Here is a 19,269-nt window from a genome sequence, read left to right as displayed (position 1 = left end):
GACCACAATAGTATCCCATCACCAACAGATACCACAATTTGTTCAGCCATTCCCCAATTGATGGGCATCCCCTCATTTTCCAATTTTTTGCCACCACAAAGAGCACAGCTATGAATATTCTTGTACAAGTCTTTTTCCTTATTATCTCTTTTGGGTACAAACCCAGCAGTGCTATGGTTGGATCAATAGGCAGACTGTCTTTCAGCACCCTTTGGGCATAGTTCCAAATTGCCCTCCAGAAAGGTTGGATCAATTCACAACTCCACCAGCAAGGCATTAATATTCCGACTTTGCAACATCCTCTCCTCCATTCATTACTTTCCTTTTGCTGTCATGTTAGGTAATCTGCTAGGTGTGAGGTGATACCTCAGAGTTGGTTTGATTTGCATCTCTCTGATTATAAGAGATGTAGAACACTTCTTCATGTGCTTATTAATAGTTTTGATTTCTTTGACTGAAAATTGCCTATTCATGTCCCTTGCCCATTTATCAATTGGAGAATGGCTTTCCTCATAGTCCAACTCTCACTGCCATACATTTTTACTGGATAAACCATAGCCTTGTCTATTAGACTTTGTTGTCAATGTGATGTGACAGGTTTTTCATATGCTGTCCAGATTTATCATGGCTTTCCTTCCAAGGAGGAAGCAGCTATTAATTTCTTGGAAGCAGTCACCATTTGCAGTGAGTTTGTAGCCCAAGAATATGAAGTCAGACACAGTTTCTCCTTTCCTCTTCTATTTGGCAAGAAGGGATGGGACCAGCTGCCATGATCTTACTTTCAGGAATGCCAAACTCCAAAGCAGCCATTAAGAGGCTTCTCAATTCTTCTTTACTTTATGCCATCAGAGTGTTACTATTTGCATATAGAAGGTTGTTTCTATTTTCCCTGGAAATCTTAAATCTACATTTTGACTCACCCAGCCTGACATTTCATGCGATGTCCTCTGTACATACATGTATATAGATAATGTGTCAATAAGGTGACAACCTCTAGCCGTGTACTCCTTTCTCAGTCTTAAACCAATTATTCTTGTTTCAGTCTAACTGTTGCTTCTTGACTTGCATACATATTACTCAGAAGACAAATAAGATAATCAGGAGCTCCCATCGCTTTGAGGACTTGCCACAATTTGTCAGCATCCACAGTCAAAGGCTTGAGTGTTGTCAGTTGAACAGAAGTAGATGTTCTTCTAGAACTCCTTTGCTTTCTTTACAATCCAGCAAATGTTGGAAATTTGGTCCCTGCTTCTTCTGCTTCTTTGAAAACCAGCCTGCCCTTGTGTTAATGTCACATGTTGCTGAAGCCTGGCGTGTGAAATCTTGAGCACAGCCTTGGTGTCATGTGAAATGAGGGCAAGTTTCCTGGCATGTGAACATTGTTTGGCATTGCCCTGCTTTGGAATGAGGGCATGAACTGATCCTTGTTAATCGAGTGGCCTCTGTTGGGTTTTCCAAATTTGCTGACATATTGAGTGCATCCCTTTAACCGCATCATGTTTTAGGATTTTAAGTAGCTCTTCTGGAATTTCATCGCCTCCATTTGGCTTATTGCCATCCTTTCTATAGATCATAGAGCCAGTGTCGTGCCATTGGACCCAAGCTTCCAACACTGAGAGAGTGGGACTGTCTCTGTGCATCGACTTTTCCACTTAAATCTTCTTCACTCACAAGTGTTTTTGTTCTCACTCATCTACATCACAGATGAAAGTGCACAAAGACAATCGTCATCCTTGGTTACTGAGAGACTACTACTACATAGAGCTAGGAAGAAAGGACAGCAGGCATCTGAGTCTGGAGAAGTGTCTACTCTGTTTCTCCCTCAATGGGGAGTGGGAGAGGCAGATTGTATAAGAAGGAGGGAGGACCTGAGGCCTGGCATGTACTGGGGGGCCCAGGCTGAGAGGGGTTGGCTCTTTCCTTTATCTTAGTTCTCAGGGCTGGGGAGCAGCAAGGGCTCTCAGGGCACAGAGCTGTCAGTGTGTGACTTTTCCCCTGAGCCCCTTTCCTCGTATTGTCCCCAGAGAGCCTGAATGGGAGCAGGCACCCCAGCAGCTGCTGGAGGAGAGGCAGCACAGGAGACAGCTGAGCCTCCCTGCCTAGCCAGCTCAATTCTGAGGAGGTTTTTGTTCTGGCCTGTAGCACTGTGAGAGGATAAAAAGTGTCTTGAAAACAGTAATAATCTGCCCCATCTTCAGCACTGACACTGCTGATTGTGAGGGTGAAATCCCTGTCAGCACCACTGCCACCGAACCTGGCAGGGATTCCTGAGTCTAGCTTGGAAATCTGGTAGATGAGTAGCCGAGGAGACTGTCCAGGTTTCTGCTGGAACCAGTTCAGATAGGTGTTTCCATCACTGTCTTTGACACTCTCACTGGCCTGGCAGCTGATGGTGACTCTCTCTCCTGGGCTCACAGACACTGAGGCTGGAGACTGGGTCAGCACAACTTCTCCCCTGGAACCTGAAAGCAAGAATGGATGACCAATGACCAAGGACATGGAACGAAGAGAGCACAGGCTCCCTTACTTTGGATGCTCAGCGCACCCCCCCCCAAATGGCCCTGACCTAACAGAAATCCCCATCCCACTGAGTGCACTGGCTCATCCCCCAGAAAGTCTAAGTCCCTTTGGACTCTCTCCTGTTAGGAAAAATGGTATGTCTGCATGTGGTGGCATCCCATGTTCTCACCTGGGACCCAAAGCATGAGAAGTCCAAAGAGCATCTGGGAAGGGACCTCCATTTTGCAGTGTCTCATCCCCTGTGAACACTCTGGCCCCAGATCATGTTTATCTGCTCCCATCTACAGGCCCTCCCTTTGGGGATCACTTTATGCAAAGCAGCTGGGCTATTGGGTTTATAGGAGCAAAAGTGAAAGAATCAGCTCAAGAGGAAACCCTGAGACCCTGATATTCAGAAGATGTTCTTTCCTCTGGGAGCCTTATGTGCTTTGTGCTCCTGTTATACCCCCTATACTTGATTCCTTTCAGATTTAGTCAATTTTATGGTTTCAGGGGGCCATCAGGAGGAGAAGTGGAATATGTGTTGGGTCTGGAGCCTTTAAGGCTCATTTTTCTGAGTTCAAATCTGATCTCAGACACTTCCTACCTCTGTGACCTTGAAAGAGTCACTTAACCATATTTGTTTTAGGTTCCTCATCAACAAAAGTTGCTGGAGAGGGAAATGGCAAACCAGTCCAGTATCTCTGCCAAGGAAAATTCAAAAGGGGTCCTAAGGGTTAGACCTAACCAGACAGTGAAAAATTATTGTTAATTGAACTGGGACATCTAGGTTTAGAGGCCATGGTGAGGATCCAGCATTGGAGACTGATTAGGAGGGGCTTGATAGGGAGGAGAAGCAGGGATGATTGGAGTCCTGAAAATTTAGAGGGAAAATAATATGGAAGAGGAGAGAGTGATGCACAGTATCAAAGTCTGTACAGGAAGAGGAGAGGAAAGACTGAGAAAAGGCACTAGATTTGGCTCCTAAGATACCATATGGACACAACTGTGTATCCCTGCAGGTGAGAGGGACCCAGCAGAGTCCAGCTTCTCCTCCATGGAATTTCCATACATTGTAGGTAAAGCCGGGATGAATTGGATTAATATTGATGTAGGAGATACAAATCTGTGCTGTAGGTAAGAGTATATGAAGGAGGAATGTGGCTCTAAATGCCAGAGATTTTGTTGCCATATCACTGTAATGGAGGGAAAAGAGCTGAGAGGCAGGGAGAATGAAGAGAATTCGACAACAGTTGGGATGGAAGCCAGATTCATTTAAGGTGAGAGTACAGAATGCAAGGGACACTCAAGTTGTCCCTTGTTAGGGGCTCACACAGAGTATGTGCAGATATTTCTCACTTGGTTCTGGTTTACCACGTGAAACTTAATGGGTCTGTTTCTGGCCATGTCTGTCTGAGGGGCTCTTACTGTCAGGGTGCTGAGGAAATAGAATTGCTTGTATAAATGGGAGAATGAATGATTCCTAAGGCAGAACTTGGAACATATACAAAGATTCAGTGTGAATAATACAAGGCATGTTTCATCTACTTCTGGAGAATCAATGAGGGAAAATTTGGCTACCCTATATATCTCCCACTTGACCAAGGTCACCCTAACTAGATCGCTGTCTCTTTCTCTTTGAATTTATTCTATTCCCATGTTAGAGCAACTGCATTTTCTGTTCCACTCAAGTGAATGTCTTTGTTAAAACTGATTTGAACTGGTCAAAGGGTATGAATAGGCAATTCTTAGTTGAAGAAATCAGAATCATCTATATAGTCTATGAAAAAAAATATTCTAAAGTACTTCTGATGAGAATAATGCCAATGAAGAGAACTCCAAGAAAGTACCTCAACCCTATCAGATTTTCTAAAATGGCAAAAAAGGAAAAGTATAAATTCTGGAGGGGGTTTGGGAAAATTGAAACACTAATACATTTTTGGTGGAAATGTGAACTGATCCTTCCCTTCTGAGAGCAATTTGGAACCATGCCAAGAGGTCCATAAAACTCGATACCATTTGACCCAGCAACACCATGTCTAGTTCTGAATGCCAAAGAGATCAAAGATAGTGGAAAGGGACCTACTTGTACAAAATATTTATAGGAACTCTTTTTTGGGGTAGAAAAAATTGAAAACCGAAGGGATGTCCATCTGAACAAATTGTGGTACATGTTTGTAAGAGAATACTGTTGTGCTATAAGAAATAATGAAGAGGAATACTAATGAAAAACATGGAAAGACTTACCTGAACTGATGCAAAGTATAAATGAGAAGAACCAGAAGAACACTGTATACAGTAACAGCAGTATTGTTCAATGATTAACTTTGAAGAACCAAATTATTATCAATAATGCAAGGGTCCAAGATTATCCCAAGGGACTCATGATAAAAAATGCTATCTGCAGCCAAAGAAGGAACTTTAATAATATGAATGCAGATTAAACCATAGTATTTCTTACATTATTCCTTTCATAAGATTTTTTTGCATGTGCTCCATATATCTTCTTTTATGACATAAGAAATTTGATGATTGGTATTGATTGAAAACCCTGGAATAACATGTATCAGATTGTTTGCTGCCTGAGGAGGTGGGAGAGGAGAGATGGAGGGAGGTACTAGAGAATGTAAAAGGTCAGAAAATAATTATCAAAAAGTGTTTCTACATTTGTTTTTTTTTAAATAAAAGGCAAAGAAAAAAATAAAAATGGATTGAAACTCTTTGTTGGTAGGGGAGGTTATAAGTAGAATTGTGTTAGAAGTATGGTTCCTCAATATAATTCCTAGTAATTAACATTCATCCTCCCAGAGACCCAATCTATTGGTATAGTTGGGATCATGGCCTCAGAGGGGTTGTTGCATTGATGTGTGTGTATCTATATATCTATATCTATATCTATATCTATATCTATATCTATATCTATATCTATATCTATATCTATATCTATGTTTGTGTGTGACCAAGTAATTTCCAGTTTGTTCCTGACGGTCTCAACACAGTGCTATTTAAATTTAATATTCTTCAGTTGCTCATTTTTAATATATTTAATTGTTAATGTTTCTTTGTTATCACCTCTCAGTGACCCATCCAAAACTCCTTTTCACAAAGAAAAATTATTTTAAAATGTCAATATAATGTCTATGTCTCAAAATAGAAATGTGAAAGCACCTAGGAGAAGAGGGAGGGAATTACTCAGTGGCACATCCTGAAGATGACCAACAAGTCATATGGAGGTCTAGGTTATGGGAAGATAAAGCCAGAGCTCACCTTTCTGAGCTGGGTGACAGAGAGGCCAAGTCCAATTTGATGGTGGAAGGGAATGGGAATTGTGGTCCAAGTACAGAAGGCATATCATGTATCATGAAGCGGAATTAGGATGGGAAGATCATTCTTTCTCTTGTAGACCTTCAAGCTTGAGACCTTGTGACCAGGGTGAGACAGTTGCTAGGTCTGACCTCTAAGAGCCAGAGCTAGGTATTATATGGGGCCAGACTAGCTGAGTGATATAATTGTGTTGAGTGACATCTTCCAGCCCTGCCTGTAGGGTCCCTTGGTAAGTCTCTAATAGGCATCTGCTCACTGTGGTTATAAATGAGAGAAACCTCTCTTCTATGGGGAGACTAAATCATTGTTGGTTTTGGATGTAGCAGTCCACCCCTAGCTATGGGCAAGGGAAACAGTATGTACAGAGTGGCTTAGAAGAGAGCATGCTCAGTCTTGTGCATGGCTAGGAAAGCCTCTGACCCTTGACCCCAGCTTCCCCCAGGTGAGGAGGGAAAACAGGTTTCTTTGTGCTCACCTGGCTAAGAGAAACCACACCTATACCTTGTAGTTAACCAATGATAATCATCCCTATGTATCATGTATATTTGCATACCAAAGACATTAAAAGCAGCCACAGCAATCTCCACCCTTCTCTTGGATCTCAGCTCTCCCTGATGCCTGTCCTTGCTGGAGCTTGGCCTCTGGCCTAGCTCCATCTTTAATTCCTTTCCTTCTCTATCTCTCTCACCTGGGACCTGGCCTTTGGCCAGGCACTTTCTTTTCTCTATCATGTCTCCGACCTGTGTGGTATTAAATTTGGCTCACTGGACGGGATTAGCCTTTCGGAAAGAGGTCCAGACTGATAGGAGTTTTGCTGTGGCTCCATTATAATCAATGAGGCCTGGTTTTCTGACTCATTTCTGCCACCTCATATCTCTAACTTGGCTCCACCACAGCCCTCGCAGTATCCAAAATTCTATCCTTCCTCTATCTTTCTACCTTGTGGCTTCTCGCGGGTTCGGGAAGCCGTACCGAAAAAAGATTGAATGCCTTGCTGAGGGTAGCAAAATTGGCCATGAGATAAGAGAAATGAGCTGAATGAAGATTTAGTTTGAGAAGGGAGAAAAAATAGCCTTTAAAGGCAGTTGATGAAACTAAGAGAATAGAAAAGGGAAGAAAGACACAGTTATCTTAGGAAGGCAGGAAAAGAATCCTGGAACAAACAGTAAAATGTGGTTGGAGAACTAGACCAATACCATTGGAGTGAGCACTATGAATATATGCCTCAAGAGTCCACTCTTCCCCAAACCCAACACTGGCCAAATCCTTAAGCATTACAATAAATCTTTCCTCTAAAACATAAACTGTTAACATACTCCACTGAATTCTGTTTAGAGACAGAAACCAATCAACATTCTAGGTGCTTTAAAGTAACACAGGAAAAATAGAACTTGTAAATTGAGGAAAACCCCAATTCTGGTCTGCTTCAAGTTACCCTTTAACCTTGTACCTAGCTATGAAATGTTTTTTTATCCATCTCCTAAGTAATTGTGATTGATTGTGAAAGCTGACCAAAATCAACAATGATTCTCTCAGCAGGTTAAGAGAAACTAACCTCCAGATTACCCTACCCATGTCATTCATCTCCATCAAAAATTTCTCTGTTGTAGCAACATGGTAAATGATCACAGAATGTTGATTAAGTGATTTATTAATGTGTGACATATCCAATTAAATGTAGAAGATCATGTATGTAGAAAATTGATTGTATGTCAGAAAAGTATGTACTCAATGAACCTATATAATAAACAAACCTCCTGCCATGGCAGAGCACTGTGTGATGCCTACACACTATGATTGAGCACAGAGTGCCTCTCATTCATTATTTGGCTTACAGCTCCACCTAGACAGAATGACCCTACTGTTTGAAAGACCACTGATTCGGCTCTCAAAGAAAGACTTGGATTATCTTTTAAAAGTTGAGTGAGTGTTCCTGTTCACTCTGGTGGACAGTTATTAATGAGTTTGAACCTCCTCCCTTCCTGGACCTTGTGAGGACCCTTCATCTTGATCCTGCTGTTTTGACCCAACCAAGGACTCTGGAGTTTGTAAGAATCTGTCCCTGTGGACATTACTAATCCTTCTTTTATCTTTTGCTAGTTAAGTTGGTTAAGTTAAGGTTTATTTAGAAAGGCTAAGGTTAAAATTCAGGGTGGGTTAGAAATGTCGCTCCCTGATTGCCATCCCAATCCCATGTCCCTTTAGATAATAAACCTGTTTTATATAATTGGCTAGTGTGATCCCATCTGTTAACCCCCCCTAAAACCTCCCTATTACACAACAAGGGCAGAGAGAAATTAAATGACCTACCCAGGGTCATACAAATAGGAAGTCGTAGAGACCAGATTTGAATGCAGGTTTTCCTGTCTCTAGGATTAGTGCTTTATCCACATGTATAATTGATATCATATTATGTTGCTTGCCTTCTCAGGGGATAAATGGAAGGATAAAGGGAATTTGAACCTGAAAATAAAAAAATAATGTTAAAAATAAATGAATAGGTAAGGAACTACTGACAAAGAAAAAGTCATTGGGCTTCCATGCTTTCATTAATAGTGATGCTACTGTTATAATTATGGGGCAGCTAGGTGATGCAGTGGATAGAGCTCCAGGCCTGAAGCTAAGAAGACTCATCTTCATGATTTCAAATCTGGCCTCAGACATTAGTTATGTGACGCTGGGAAAGTCACTTAAACCTTTTTGCCTAAGTTTCCTCATATGTACAATTATCTGGAGAAGGAAATGGCAAACCACTCTCTTGCCAAGAAAACCCAAAATGGGATCACAAAGAGTTGGACATGTCTGAACAATAACTCAGCATCAAAAATGTTTTCGTTTCCATGAAACACATGCCCTAAAAGATAATAGTTAACTCTGTTGTTTAGTTTTGTCCAATTCTACATGACTCCATGGACTTTTGTTGATGGGGTTTTCTTGGCAAAAATACTGGAATGGTTTGCCATTTACTTTTCTAGTGTGTCCTCATTTTACAGATAAGTGAGGCAAAAAGGGGTCAATTGACTTGCCCAGGGTCAAACAACTAGCAAATGTCTGAGGCCAGATTTACACTCAAATCTTCCTAATTCCAAGGCTGATGCTCTATCCACCAAATTACCTAGCTGCCCAGCTGACTTCATACTTGTGGGTCAAGTCTCACCAATGGTCTCTATTAGGTCAGTCCCCTAGAATTGCAATGAATGTAAGAACTCATTTTTCTATGTGGTTTTAATATTTTTGGTCATCAGCGATATTTTTGCCATTGGAGATTCCAGGCCATAGAGATACATTCATAGTAAGACTTTCATCTCACCCATTTCCAACTGAGTGCAGCTCGGTGGTGCAGTGGATAATGTGAAAAGGGAAAAAAAAACCCTTATCTTGCTGTTATTTATTAGTTAGGCTTGTTGATGTTTAAACCCAGCAGGGTGGTCTTTCTCCTTAACCAGAGAGCCTCAAGGGTATGTCCCTGTGATGAAAACTCAGTACAGGGAGAGACAGGATCCAGTATTCAGATTAAGAGACAACTAAGGGGTAAAGAATAGATAGTTTTGCCTGGACTTAGCGAGGTGCCAGGCACCCCGAGATGGCCTTTCTGATACCAGTCTGTCAGGTTGTCAGCAATGGCGGTCGACCTCGAATTTGGCTTAACCGAAGTCTCTTAGAATTGACACCCTATAGAATCCCATCACCCTCTATTTGTCTGGTATATTTCAAAGACTTATCTGACTGCATTTCATATGAATTAACAGTGGTTTATTATTGAGATAAGTAAGGGAAAGGTATAGGAAAGAGGTATTCAGGATATCCCTAAATTAATCTCTTCAGATTGATCTTCTCAGGTGTGGCCATCAGCCGGGATCTGTCCAAAGGAAATTCTTTCCTCTAATCTATATTTAATATAACTAAGCTCCTAAATATGTTTGAGTCTTGAGAGGTAGCAGAAATAGCTGATTCTCTGGTCAGACACACAGACTGCCCTCCTGGAAGAAATCCTTTTTGGGTCAATCTCAAAAGTCTTATGTGACCATCAAAGGTTCACAAGATCTTTGAGATGATTGATTTACACCAGTTACCAGAATTCAGGATCCCCCCTCACTCTTGTAGAGTTCAGGAATCAGCTCTGAAGTCCGTTGAAAACCTTTCCAGCATCCCTTTTGTGTATTCCATCTCTCCATCTGTCAGTCATCTCTCCTCTTCTGTGTTCTCTCTGTCTCCTCTCCATTTACATCCATCTCTAAAATAAGCCTTTGAATTGGAATCAAGAAAACTTCATATCAGTTTTTCAGACAGTTATTAGCTGTGTAACCTTGGCTAAATAATTTCCCCTTTACCTACTTCAGTTTCCTCATCTGTAAGATAAGGACAATAATACCATCTATATCTCAGGGTTGTTGTGGGGATAAAATAAGATATTAGTAAAGCTCAGCACCTGGCACAGAATACGTGACCTATAAATGCTCATCCCCTCTCTCCCCTTCCAAGTGAGGCCTTTGTGTTATTGAATAGGACAGGCTTGTGTGTTCAGAGCAATCCCAACATTAGTTCTCAGTGCAGGGTCTCAACTTGTCTCTAAGGAGAAATGAGAATCTGCCCAGGACACCTAACTGTACAATATCGGAGAAACCCTGGACACTGAGGCAATACTGTGTCAGCTCAGAACAGTGAGGGCAACAGTGAGAGTTCAAAAATCACCTTATATACTTGGTAATTGTGTGACTGACCAAGTCACTTGCAGCCTCAGTTTCCTCCTGTGTAAAATTGGATGGGGTGTGGGGGGGCATTGGACTCAGTGACATGGAAGGTCCTTTCTTTGATCCAAGTCTCTGATCCTGTGATTCTCCTTCAATCAAGAGAATCTGACCAGGAGCATTTATACAGGGAGAACAGCCAAATTGCTTCTGAGCCAGAATGTCTCCAGTCTTTTCTTCTGGTGTGTCTCTTCGCAGGGAACACTGGACAGCCTAGGAAGACTCAATGAATGCCAAAGAGAGGTAGAGAGGCTGCCTTTGAGCAGCCCCCACAGCACCTTCTGAGGAAGGGGAAGTAGCTGGGGTGCTGGAGCTTCACTGCTCATTTGGCCTGAGCCTTGAGAGGTTTTTGTTTGAGAATATATCACTGTGGGAGGTTCCTTATAACCCTGCTGACAGTAATAGACTGCAGCATCCTCAGGCTCCATGCTGCTGATCCTGAGAGTGAAATCTGTCCCAGACCTGCTGCCACTGAACCGGGCTGGCACTCCAGATGCCAGCTTGGTAGCCCAGTAGATGAGGTTCCTGGGGGCTTGGCCAGGTTTATGCTGGTACCAGTATAAGAGGTCGTCACCAAAACTGTCTGTAATACTCTCACTGGCCTTGCAGTTTATGGTGACTCTCTCTCCTGGACGTGCAGACAGAGAGGATGGAGACTGTGTCATCACAATCTTGCCTTGGGAACCTGAGAGGAAAAAAATAGAAATCTGTGGACATCCCAGTCAAATCTTACATGTTAAAAGATGTTTTTAAACTGATGAAGCTCCAGATGAGCTTTCTTGGCTGTACAAGTGAGCCACTGCCTGTTTCAGAGAGACATTATGGTGTCTGCAAAGCCGGGCTGTGCTTGTAAGCCTGGATCAGCCAGTGCTGGGGCCAAGACTAACTTCCTTCCTGAATCCTCACTCAGACCTTACTTCCTTTCGGAGGAGGGTCACAATGATGAGCCATTAACACTGGCTCTTGGAAACCTGTCCCATCCTTTGGCATGTCTTACCCTGTGCCCAGAGCACCAGTAGCCAGAGAAGATGGGCCCGAGGGATCATTCTGTCAGCACAACAGCTGTAGGCAGAGACCTCTGGGTTGAGAGTGAGACAGATGGAGGCAGAGAGATATTTATATCTGGCGTGGTGCCCGTGAAAGGTCCCTTGGGTACGCATATGCAAAGGAAGCCCTGGGTCAAAGGGCTCGGTGCAGGGACTCCAGATGCCAGGCTAAGCGCCCTTGCAGACAGTGGCCATGCCTTGTGAGATTCATTTTACATATTTGCTGTTGAGACTTTGTGTATCTCTGCCTTGTTTCCTTGTTGGATCTAGTATGATTGTAGGAGGCCATCATGGATCCACAGAATGTCTGCTCTGTGTCTCTGAGAGAAGACCAGATGTCTGAAGCCTGTGGAGAGAGCTCTAACCCCCTCAGGAGCCTGGGGTGATGTTAAAGGAGACAGGAGATCCCAGTTGGTAGGTTTCTGAGCTTAGTTTTAAATTCTTCCTCGCTAATTCTCCCCTTAATGGAGAAGGAAGGAGAGAAGGATGCCATGAATGTCTCTAGCTGAGCTTGGCAGGTCTTAGAGGAGAGCCTGAGACAGCCACACTGAGAATCTCTTGCTAAGGTGACTTTTGGACTGCTCTATTACAAAAATGGATAACATGGAAATAGGTATTAAGTGCTAACACACGTACAACCCAGTGCAATTGCTTGATGGCTGTGGGAGCAGGGAAGGAAGAAGGGAGGGAGAAAACAGGAATCATGTAAACTTGGAAAAATACTTTAAAATAAGTAAATTTAGAAAATAAATTCATTTTTGTTTTCCTGGGTGCTGGTGAAACAAAGGGTACGTCTATCCCATTCTCAGACATGAGGTCAGCACTGATGACTGATTGTCTGAGTGAGTCTCTGCAATGGGGCCCAGAATCCTTGGAAAGGAAAGAAGAGTTTTTGCAGGTCCTAAAGGAAGCTTATTGTCTGTTCTCATTATTGCCTTTTCTACCAGTGTCTGAGAAAACCTATGGGTTTTGAGTTGAAAGACATGGCATCAGCTGCTTTTCTCTTGAGCAAGAGAGAAGATTTCAGCTGAGTCAGAAACTGGAGGCTGAAGGTCCAGGAGAGCAATTTCTGGCAGAGGCTCCTCTTCCAGCGGAGTCAATATGCATTGGGATGAACAAGGTCTAATAGAGGCTATGAGAACAATGAGCAGGCCTGCAGGAGTACAGGGATCAAGATCGTCACTGGAAGACTTCAGTATTCCTGCATTTTTGGAGGTGTCAGTCCCCCCTTCTCTGGATGTATCCTCGCCACAAGTATTTCCTATGTGGAAGCCCTTTTAGATGTATCTCCTTGTTAGCTACTTTCCTCATAAAAATGCCTCTCCATGATATGCTAGGACCACAAACATTGTGTTCATGTGCATGTATGTGTGTGTCCTTCCATGTGGGTTTCCTTCGTATGTGCACTTTCTGCAGTAATTCTTAGGGATGTTTGTGTAAGAGTGGGTGCCAGAGTTATGGGGAAAGGGCTTTCTTCCCCAAGCTTAAATGATTTCATTGAGTCCCTCGAGGAATCTTGCCTGGTTTTGACTTGTGTGTATCAAAAGGAGATAATGTATTGAAGGAAAGTCTTCATTGCAGCGTCGTTCTTAATGACTCCAATGCTTGTGCCAAATCAAATACTATGAATAACAATAATGAGAGCTTGATTTTTGGGCACCTTGAAGTCAACTGTGTGACTGTAAAGGATGATGCCATTCATGAAAACCGTGCAATACTCATCTATATCAGGGATGGCCTCAAAAACATGCCAACCATTTTCATTTAGATTTTATAGAGAGGCAAAAGAAAGCATTTGTGTCATTGGTTACAGAAAGTATCTCGTGATATTTTTCAATAGCAATAGTGTCAGTGAATTTTTCTGATTGGTATCTTTTACTCTTTTAGACATCATGAGACTCCTAAAAGTCCTAAATATTGTGCTACCTCCAGCAGAGACCTATTGTCTGCTACAGCTCACACTCTTCATATTTTTTGTAATTCTCCTTTCTTGTGTGACAAATTGGGGACCCATCGGTGTCACACACCAAATGTGGTCACTCCACTATCATTAATAAATATCATTCAATAATATCATTCAAATATCATTAAATAATATGTTTGTGACAGTGTCAATGCAGTACTTATTAAATCTGATTTTCATTACTTGCTAGTTATTTTTTTTTTATTTAGTCAATTTGAAACATTATTCCTTGGTTACAAGAATCATATTCTATTCCTCCCTTCTTTCCCCTCACCCTTCCCGTCGCCGATGTGCAATTCCACTGGGTATTTCATGTGTTCTTGAACAGAGGCTATTTCTATGATGTTGATGTTTGCAATAGGATGTTCATTTAGAGTCCATATCCCCAACAGTATCCCCGGTGACCCATGTAATCAAGCAGTTGTTTTTCTTCTGTGTTTTTACTCTCACAGTTTTTCCTCTTAATGTGGATAGTGTTCTTTCAGATAGATCCCTCTGGGTTGTTCAGGATCACTGCAGTGCCACTAATGGAGAAGTCCATTACATTCAATTGTACCACAGTGTATCAGTCTCTGTGTACAGTGTTCCCCTGGTTCTGCTCCTCTCCCTTTGCATCACTTCCTGGAGGTTGTTCCAGTCCCCATGGAATTCCTCCACTTTATCATTCCTTTGAGCACAATAGTATTCCATCAGCAACATATACTACAATTTGTTCAGCCATTCCCCATTTGAAGTGCATCCCCTCATTTTCCAATTTTTTGCCACAAAGAGCACAGCTATGAATATTCTTGTACAAGTTGTTTTCCTTATTATCTCTTTGGGGTACAAATCTAGCAGTGCTTTGGCTGGATCAAAGGGCAGACCTGTCTTTGAGTGCCCTTTGGGCATAGTTCTGAATTGCCCTCCAGAATGGTTGGATCAATTCACAACTCCACCAGCAATGAATTAATATCCCTACTTTGCCACATCCCCTCCAGCATTCATTACTTTCCTTTGCTGTCATGTTGGCCAATCTGCTAGGTGTGAGGTGATACCTCAAAGTTGTTTTTATTTGCATTTCTCTGATTAAAAGAGATTTAGAACACTTTTTCATGTGCTTATTAATAGTTTTGATTTCTTTGACTGAAAATTGCCTATTCATGTCCCTTGCCCATTTATCAATTGGAGAATGGCTTGATTTTTTTTAGGATTGATTTAGATCTTTGTAAAGTTGAATAATTAGACCTTTGTCAGAGATTGTTATGAAGATTGTTTTCCAATTTGTTACTTCTCTTCTGATTTTGGTTACATTGGTTTTGTTTGTACAAAAACTTTTTAATTTGATGTAATCAAAATGATTTATTTTACATCCCTGTGGAGGTTTTTCCTTACCTTTTTTAGTCAGAAATCTGAGTGAGATGGGCAGGCTCTCTGTGTATGGCGTTAAGGAACTATTTGCTGTCCTTTTCTGTGCTATCTTCCCGCATGTGCCCACGGTCTGTGCTCTTTAGTCTGCTGTGGTTTCAGGTGTAGCTGCTCTCAGGGATAGGTCTTTGGTGGTCTTAGTCAGCTCCCAAGCATCTAGAGGTGCCCCTTACTCACTCTAGAGTAATCTCTGACTCTGGCTCAGTAGGTGGGGTAGGGGACGGTAGTGTTTTCATGGGAACTTTTTCACCTCCTTATAGTGTGGAAATGCCCAAATCCCAAGTACCTTCAATGCTGAGTTCTAACTATAGAGTCCCTTCATTCTTATGAATTTGTTTTTTTTTTTTGGTCTTTTGAGCTAGTCTAAATCGGTGGGTGCTGAGGAGAGGAAGAGTCTTGCATCTAGACTACTTTCATGTTTCCCCAGAAGTCACTTGATAATTATTAATGCATTTGGTTGTTAATTTATTTCTTTGTCACCTGTCAAAGGTACACTTCAGCTCCCCACTCACACTAAAAATAGAGTAAAACAAACTAAGCTTATACAATGTCCACAGTTGAGAATATATTCCTCTAAGCCCACTTATAATCCAAGCCATCTGTGCAGAAGGGCAGGAACCATGCCTGATGTCAACCATTTCATACCATGATTGGACATTGCGTTTAAGAGAATTCTGATGTCCTGCCTTCTCATTATGTGGCAAAAGTATTCCATCTTCAGCTTCAGTGTTTATCCTTCCATTGAATAGTATGGATTCATTTCTTTAAGTACTGATTGAGTTGTTCTCCTTGCTGTCCAAGGGACTCTCAAAAGTCTTCTCCAGAACCATAATTTGAAAGATTCTCCCATGTTCAGCTTTCTTCATAGTGCAACTCTCACTGCCATAAATTTTTACTGGATTAACCATAGCCTTGACTATATGGAATTTGTTGGCAAGGTGATGTGACAATTTTTTATATGCTGTCCAGATTTATCATGGCTTTCCTTCCAAGGAGCAAGCAGCTTTTAATTTCTTGGAAGCAGTCACCATCTGAAGTGAGCTTGGAGCCCAAGAATATGAAGTCGGACACAGTTTCCCCTTTCCTCTTCTATTTGGCAAGAAGGGATGGGACCAGCTGCCATGATCTTAGTTTCAGGAATGCCAAGATCCAAGGCAGCCAGTAAGAGGCTTCTCAATTCTTCTTCACTTTATGCCATCAGAGTGTTACTATTTGCAAAGAAGGTTGTTTGTATTTTCCCTGGAAACCTTAATCCCACATTTTGACTCACCCAGCCTGACATTTCATGCGATGTCCTCTGTACATTCCTGTATATAGATAATGTGTTAATAAGGTGACAACCTCTAGTCTTGTACTCCTTCCTCAGTCTTAAACTAATTATTGTCCTTGTTCCAGTCTAACTGTTGCTTCTTGACTTGCATACATATTCCTCAGAAGACAAATAAGATAATCAGGAGCTCCCCTCACTCTGAGGACTGGCCATAATTTGTCAGGATCCACTCAATCAAAGGCTTGAGTGTTGTTGGTGGAACAGAAGTAGATGTTCTTCTGGAGCTCCTTTGTTTTCTCCACAATCCAGCAAATATTGGAAATTTGGTCCCTGCTTCTTCTGCCTCTTTGAAAACCAGCTTGCTCTTGTGTTAATGGTCAGGTCACATGTTGCTGAAGACGGGCATGTGGAATCTTGAGCACAGCCTTGGTGTCATGTGAAATGAAGGCAAGTTTCCTGGCATGTGAACACTGTTTGGCATTACCCTGCTTTGGAATGAGGGCATGAACTGATCCTTTCTAATCCAGTGGCCTTTCTTGGATTTTCCAAATTTGCTGACATATTGAGTGCATCCCTTTAACCACATCATGTTTTAGGATTTTAAGTAGCTCTTCTAGAATTTCATCCCCTCCATTTGAATTATTGCCATCATTTCTATGGAGCATAGAGTTAGGAAGAAAGGACAGCAGGTACCTGAGGCTTGAGAAGTATCTACTCTGTTTCTCCCTCAATGGGGAATGGGAGAGTCAGATTGTATAAGAAGGAGGGAGGACCTGAGGCCTGGCATGTACTGGGGGGCCCAGTCAGAGAGGGGTTGGGTCTTTCCTTTATCTTAGTGCTCAGGGCTGGGGAGCAGCAAGGGCTCTCAGGGCACAGAGCTGTCAGTCCATACCTTTACCCCTATCTTGTTGGTCCCAGAGAGCCTGAGTATGAGCAGACACCCCAGCAGTTGCTGGAGGAGAGACAGCACAGGAGACAGCTGAGTCTCCCTGCACAGCCAGCCCAGATCTGGGGAGGTTATTGTTCTGGCCTGTAGCACTGTGGGGGAAAAAATGATCCTTGAGCACAGTAATAATCTGCCCCATCTTCAGCACTGACACTGCTGATTGTGAAGGTGAAATCCTTGTCAGCACCACAGTCTGAACCTGGCAGGGATTCCTGAGTCTAAGTTGGAAACCTGGTAGATGAGTAGCCGAGGAGACTGTCCAGGTTTCTTCTGGAACCAGTTCAGATAGGTGTTTCCATCACTGTGTTTGACACTCTGACTGGCCTGGCAGCTGATGGTGACTCTCTCTCCTGGGCTCACAGACACTGAGGCTGGAGACTGGGTCAGCACAACTTCTCCCCTTGAACCCGAAAGCAGGAATGGATGACCAATGACCAAGGACATGGAATGAAGAGAGCACAGGCTCCCCTCCTTTGGATGCTCAGCCCCCAGCCAGCCTGGCTCTGCCAAAGACCCTGACCTAACAGAAATCCCCATCACACTGAGACTGCACTGGCTCATCCCCTAGAGAGTCTAAGGCCCTTTGGATGCTCTCCTGTTAGGAAAAATGTCATGTCTGCATGTGATGGCGTCCTATATTCTCACCTGGGACCCAAAGCATGAGAAGTCCAAAGAGCAGCTGGGACGGGACGTCCATTTTGCAGTGTCTCATCCCCTGTGAACACTCTGACCCCAGATCATGTTTATGAGCCCCCATCTACAGGCCCTCCCTTTGGGGATCACTTTATGCAAAGCAGCTGGGCTATTGGGTTTATAGGAGCAAAAATGAAAGAATCAACTCAGGGGAAAACCCTGAGACCCTGATATTCAGAAGATGTTATTTCCTCTGGGAGCCTGAGCCCCTTTCCTTGTATTGTCCCCAGAGAGCCTGAATGGGAGCAGGCACCCCAGCAGCTGCTGGAGGAGAGGCAGCACAGGAGACAGCTGAGCCTCCCTGCCCAGCCAGCCCAGCCCTGGGGAGGTTTTTGTTCTGGCCTGTAGCACTGTGAGAGGATATAAAGATCCTTGAAAACAGTAGTAATCTGCCCCATCTTCAGCACTGACACAGCTGATTGTGAGGGTGAAATCCCTGTCAGCACCACTGCCACTGAACCTGGCAGGGATTCCTGAGTCTAGCTTGGAAACCTGGTAAATGATTCGCCGAGGAGACTGTCCAGGTTTCTGCTGGAACCAGTTCAGATAGGTCTTTCCATCACTGTATTTGACACTCTCACTGGCCTGGCAGCTGATGGTGACTCTCTCTCCTGGGCTCACAGACACTGAGGCTGGAGACTGGGTCAACACGACTTCTCCCCTGGAACCTGAAAGCAAGAATGGATGACCAATGACCAAGGATATGGAACAAAGAGAGCACAGGCTCCTTCTTTGGATGCTCAGCCTTCCCCCCCCCCAAATGGCCCTGACCTAACAGAAATCCCCATCCCACTGAGGCTGCACTGGCTCATCCCCCAGAAAGTCTAAGTCCCTTTGGACTCTCTCCTGTTAGGAAAAATGGTATGTCTGCATGTGGTGGCTTCCCATGTTCTCACCTGGGACACAAAGCATGAGGAGTCCAAAGAGCATCTGGGACGGGACCTCCATTTTGCAGTGTCTCATCCCCTGTGAACACTCTGGCCCCAGATCATGTTTATCTGCCCCCATCTACAGGCCCTCCCTTTGGGGATCACTTTATGCAAAGCAGCTGGGCTGCTGGGTTTATAGGACCAAAAATGAAAGAATCAGCTCAAGAGGAAACCCTGAGACCCTGGTATTCAGAAGATGTTCTTTCCTCTGGGAGCCTTATGTGCTTTGTGCCCCTGTTATTCCCCCTATACTTGATTCCTTTCAGATTTAGTCAATTTTATGGTTTCAGGGGGCCATCAGGAGGAGAAGTGGAATATGTGTTGGGTCTGGAGTCATTAAGGCTTATTTTTCTGAGTTCAAATCTGATCTCAGACACTTCCTACCTCTGTGACCTTTAATGCCTCACTTAACCATATTTGTTTTAGGTTCCTCATCGACAAAAGGTG

The 19,269-nt window shown here is 43.1% G+C and overlaps 1 pseudogene and 3 gene segments (V, D, J or C); all 4 read right to left on the bottom strand.

The window, feature by feature from the left end:
• Window positions 1–1,934: 1,934 nt before the first annotated feature.
• LOC107651300 (immunoglobulin kappa variable 2-30-like) lies at window positions 1,935–2,771 on the bottom strand. The segment is given in 3 exon segments: window positions 1,935–1,940; window positions 2,137–2,462; window positions 2,690–2,771. Coding segments are annotated over 3 exon segments (399 nt in total).
• Window positions 2,772–10,693: 7,922 nt separating this feature from the next.
• On the bottom strand, window positions 10,694–11,646 carry LOC103096132 (probable non-functional immunoglobulin kappa variable 3-7). The segment is given in 2 exon segments: window positions 10,694–11,256; window positions 11,569–11,646. Coding segments are annotated over 2 exon segments (612 nt in total).
• Window positions 11,647–16,162: 4,516 nt separating this feature from the next.
• LOC100028381 (immunoglobulin kappa variable 2-30-like) lies at window positions 16,163–17,897 on the bottom strand (annotated as a pseudogene).
• A 170-nt stretch (window positions 17,898–18,067) lies between these two features.
• Window positions 18,068–18,841, bottom strand: LOC130457443 (immunoglobulin kappa variable 2-30-like). The segment is given in 2 exon segments: window positions 18,068–18,561; window positions 18,790–18,841. Coding segments are annotated over 2 exon segments (546 nt in total).
• Between the last annotated feature and the right edge of the window lie 428 nt (window positions 18,842–19,269).

The sequence above is a fragment of the Monodelphis domestica genome, chromosome 1 (assembly GCF_027887165.1).
Source record: "Monodelphis domestica isolate mMonDom1 chromosome 1, mMonDom1.pri, whole genome shotgun sequence".
Taxonomy (NCBI): domain Eukaryota; kingdom Metazoa; phylum Chordata; class Mammalia; order Didelphimorphia; family Didelphidae; genus Monodelphis; species Monodelphis domestica.
This window is presented reverse-complemented; position numbering and strand designations above follow the sequence as displayed.